The sequence below is a fragment of the Ceratina calcarata genome, unplaced genomic scaffold (assembly GCF_001652005.2).
Source record: "Ceratina calcarata isolate Rehan_Ccalc_2016 unplaced genomic scaffold, ASM165200v1 scaffold319.2, whole genome shotgun sequence".
NCBI lineage: Eukaryota > Metazoa > Arthropoda > Insecta > Hymenoptera > Apidae > Ceratina > Ceratina calcarata.
In genome coordinates, this window is record NW_017154542.1 from 6,997 (window position 1) to 10,876 (window position 3,880).

General features: G+C 28.2%; 1 protein-coding gene across 1 annotated transcript; it reads right to left on the reverse strand.

Annotated features, from left to right (window-relative positions):
• Nucleotides 1-1,745: 1,745 nt before the first annotated feature.
• Nucleotides 1,746-3,824, reverse strand: LOC108624583 (G patch domain-containing protein 4). Its single transcript, XM_018023981.2, has 2 exons — nucleotides 3,697-3,824; nucleotides 1,746-3,284 (listed from the first exon to the last, which is right to left on the reverse strand). The coding sequence occupies exons 1-2, from the start codon at nucleotides 3,743-3,745 to the stop codon at nucleotides 1,879-1,881; spliced, it is 1,455 nt and encodes a 484-aa protein (XP_017879470.1). The 5' UTR covers nucleotides 3,746-3,824; the 3' UTR covers nucleotides 1,746-1,878.
• Nucleotides 3,825-3,880: the final 56 nt, after the last annotated feature.

Genomic DNA, 3,880 nt, shown 5'->3' on the forward strand with positions numbered 1-3,880 from the left:
ACATAGTTGATTCGTTAAAAAAAGTTTATTTTTCATACCAGGACTGTAGATAAATGATGATAAATTGCAGATTAAAATGTTTAATTAAAGACTACTTCAATTGTCCACTGAGATTTAGAAAAATATAATCGTTATTTGCAAATTTACTTTACTCCAAGTCAGATATTTGAAAGAAAATATGTCAAATCCATAGGAACAAAAAGTACTTATTATAATCGAAATCCGGCATAAATGATGAAGTTTCTAATTAAAAACAAAATTAATTAGTATTAGTATAAATCTTAACGACTCTGACTTAAGGCCTTGGCAAGATCAATATGTTAACTGTCCCTATTTAAATCCAGTTATTTTTGTTTAAGACATTTTTCTTGATAATATTCGGATTCACTAATATTCAATGTGGACAAACTTATTGACATACTCTGTATAATTTTTAAATTAATTAATATTTCTTACATATTTATTGCCTATTGCATTGTAATTATCGACAATACCTATATAAAAAAGTGTAATACAATAAAATTAGTTCAGGCTATTAAGAATTCATCCATCCTTTTCATCTCATGGAAAATGTGTACCATATGATTGACGTCGTAACTACATACTTCAGCATCGATGATATATATATAAGAATTGAATTTAGCTTACTATATGCTAAAGCAGCATAAGCATTTTTTTTAAATTCTTTGTAACGAATCTATTAATACTAGTGATAACTATGATAACGACGAAACATTTTATACGATATGTACATACATTCCTCGTCAATTCTATTATGAAATATATATAGATTAGTGTTTAAATCGGTTATTATTTAAAATATAAATTAATATGAATTTGAATAATACTCCAGAGATTTTGAACCTGTGGTCTTCTAATAGTTTCTGTCCGGCCTTATTTATCTTTGTACTAAGTTAAAAGACCCATTTACTGTCACCTACCAAATTACTATCTTAAAAATTATTTTTTAAAACAATAGTTCTTCTCTATTTATTCATGAATAATACACAGAGTGAATGTAAAATATAATTGCAATACATTTTCATTTCAGTAACAATTTGTAAAGTTATTCATTATGTTTATAATTATATTTTTTAAATTTTGTATTGATATAAAATGTAGAAGGATATATTATTATGAAAATATCGTAAACTAGTATGTTTACTGCGTAAGTAATAATGGTTCTAGAAATTGATGCGGCCCTTCCACTATTTTTTATTTACCGCAAAACTAACATTACTATATTTGAAAACTCGACAGGTTCTAATGGCCTTAGAAAACTTGTGTTATTTTATACAAATATATTGCTCGACAAGTTGATCTTTAGAGTGTTTTTAGCATACTGTGAAATTTGGTGCTACATATAACTATATGTTCATCGTATATACTTGTGCATATATTTGTTAATTGTTCTTAAATAAAAAAACGAAAATATTTTTTTAACTTAAACACGTATTTTATTTGTAATAAAAAAATTTCATTGGAAATATTATTAAAATTTCATTAGAAATATTAGATCGCCTGTACACAAGTATATGCAGTATTAATAAATGTAACGAAAATTTACTCATAGATTAAAATCTGTACAAATCCATAAGCAGGTATCTACATTCATTACAAATTGTAAAAAGTTGTGTCCATTAATAATAAATCGCGAGTAACAAGACGGAAAAGATACCGTCAAAACTATGACGGAAATGTTCTTCAGTCCCTTTCTATAAAAGGAAGTTTCAGATTACACCATATTATTTATAAAAAAATAATAATATATTTAGAAATCATTATATATGGTACATGAATGCATGTGTAAATATACATAAACAATTGATATATTAAATACGTATATACAATTCTTTTTATAAACATCATATTTTTTAATTATTTTGATTTATTTTTATCTTTCCTCCGCTTTTTTAGACATTCAGTTCTATCTATTGTAGTACTAGTATCAATTAATTTTTCAGACACTTCTTTCAGCTTCTTTTTATTACACTGTTCTATACTAGGTTCTGGAATATTAAAATTAACGGCTTTTAAACATTCTGTAATTTTTTCTAACTTAATTCTTTCTTTTCTAAGCCGTTTTGCACGTTTCTTCTTTCTCAGTTTTTTGTTCAATTGATCTGCTTTTTGTTCAGTATAAGCATACGGTGATTCTGTTAGGCAATCCTTGATCTCATGGGATCCTACAGGCTCTGTGAAAATATGCTCTCTTTGTAATTTACATTGTAGAAGATCGATGTTTTCAACTGGAAGTGAATCTACATGGTTCTTATCCAATTTTTTAAATTTCTTTGCTGGATATTCATTGAATTCATTTTGTCTTTTCTTGACTTTTAGTTCCTTCCTCTTCTTCGATGTTTTTGTGTACTCTGTATTATCTTGACTGTTTGGATATTCCTTACTATCCTTTTTACTTATTTCTTTCTCTAGTTTATGATTCGTAGGAAATAATACGTCCTTCTCTATCTTAACACCACTATCAGAAATCTTTCTCTTCTTCTTCTTCTTCCTTCTATCGTTATTCTTTCCTTTTGATTCCTCATCTACTATTTCATTCATACTCTTTTCATCGCTGTCAATTAGATTACATAGAATATTTAATTTATGGCTTAAATCGTTTATACTTCTTCTTGTTTTTCTTTTTGTAGTTTTCGATACTTTCCTCTCTGCTATTTCCTCAATAGAAGCTATAGGTAAGACTGCACGTTCATTAGTGATTTTTTCATGCTCATCATCAGATATGTTATTGTTATTATTATTGTTTTCTATTTTTTCTAACACATTGAAAGATAGGTTTGTATTTAACAATGCTTCTTCTTGTTTTGCTATCCTTTTTAATTTTCCGTTCAGTGTTAATCCATGCCTAGCACCTTTATGAGCTGTTCTACCACCACATATTTTGAATAACTCTTCATCTGTCAAAGGGGTATAAATAACATCTTCTTTATCTTCTGTTTTATGTCTACTAGTATGATCTTCCACTAAGCTGCCATTGAGAAGTACAGATGATTTAAGGAAATTTCCATAATGTATTGAAGATTTCGACTTTGTTTCTTCAAATTTATTTTCAGGAACATTTTCAGTTTTATCTCCCTTCGATACTGATATAAAAACTCCATTCGTTTGAGACTTGACTGTGATATTATTAGCTGCTTTGTTAAATGCACTTTCCCACCAATTATTGTAATCATCATTCTTGTGTCCAACACCAGTAGTATCGAATTTTAACTTTGGTTTTAATGCTTGTGCAATGCCGCTCTCATGTTTACCTAGACCTTTACCTACATAAATAAAAATTAAAATCTACAGTTCATACAGAGTTACTTTTATATATGTTCATTTGTCATTTGAATCCATTAATTAACATTAATCTAACTGGCATCTTTTGTATATCTGTTCCCATCATGACCAATCAAAATGACTGGACACTTAAATAAAGTTATTGTCTTTATTAAGCATGGATAATAATCAGTTTGTTATTGNATATAATTTCAATCATAAACTTGAAGAAAGAATTAAAAATGAACGGTAGTTAGTTATACAAAAGTTTGGAGATGGTAAATTTGACTGATAGTAATAGGTTTAGTGTTAAAAATACAGTAAAGTAGAACATGGAAACAACTCCGAACGCGTGAAACGCACATTATTTAGGATTCTCAAAACGTGTAATGCCATTATATTTTTTACTCATACCTTCCGACCAGCCATATTTCATAAGTTGAGCCCTTGCAAAATCATTCATGCTTAAATTTTTATATTTATGTTTTGTACTAGGAAACGTAATCTTTAATAACCTACAAATAGATCACAAGCAGGGCTGGGATAACTTTTCCCTCGAGGCTCGCTTCCCCTGTTTTTCGCCCGTATTTCGATCCCC

Coding starts and splice junctions, on each gene's coding strand:
- LOC108624583 (XM_018023981.2), bottom strand. CDS start 3,745: ATGAATGATTTTGCAAGGGCTCAACTTATGAAATATGGCTGGTCGGAA. Junction 3,285..3,696: donor GAAATATGGCTGGTCGGAAG/GTATGAGTAAAA, acceptor TTATTTATGTAG/GTAAAGGTCTAGGTAAACAT.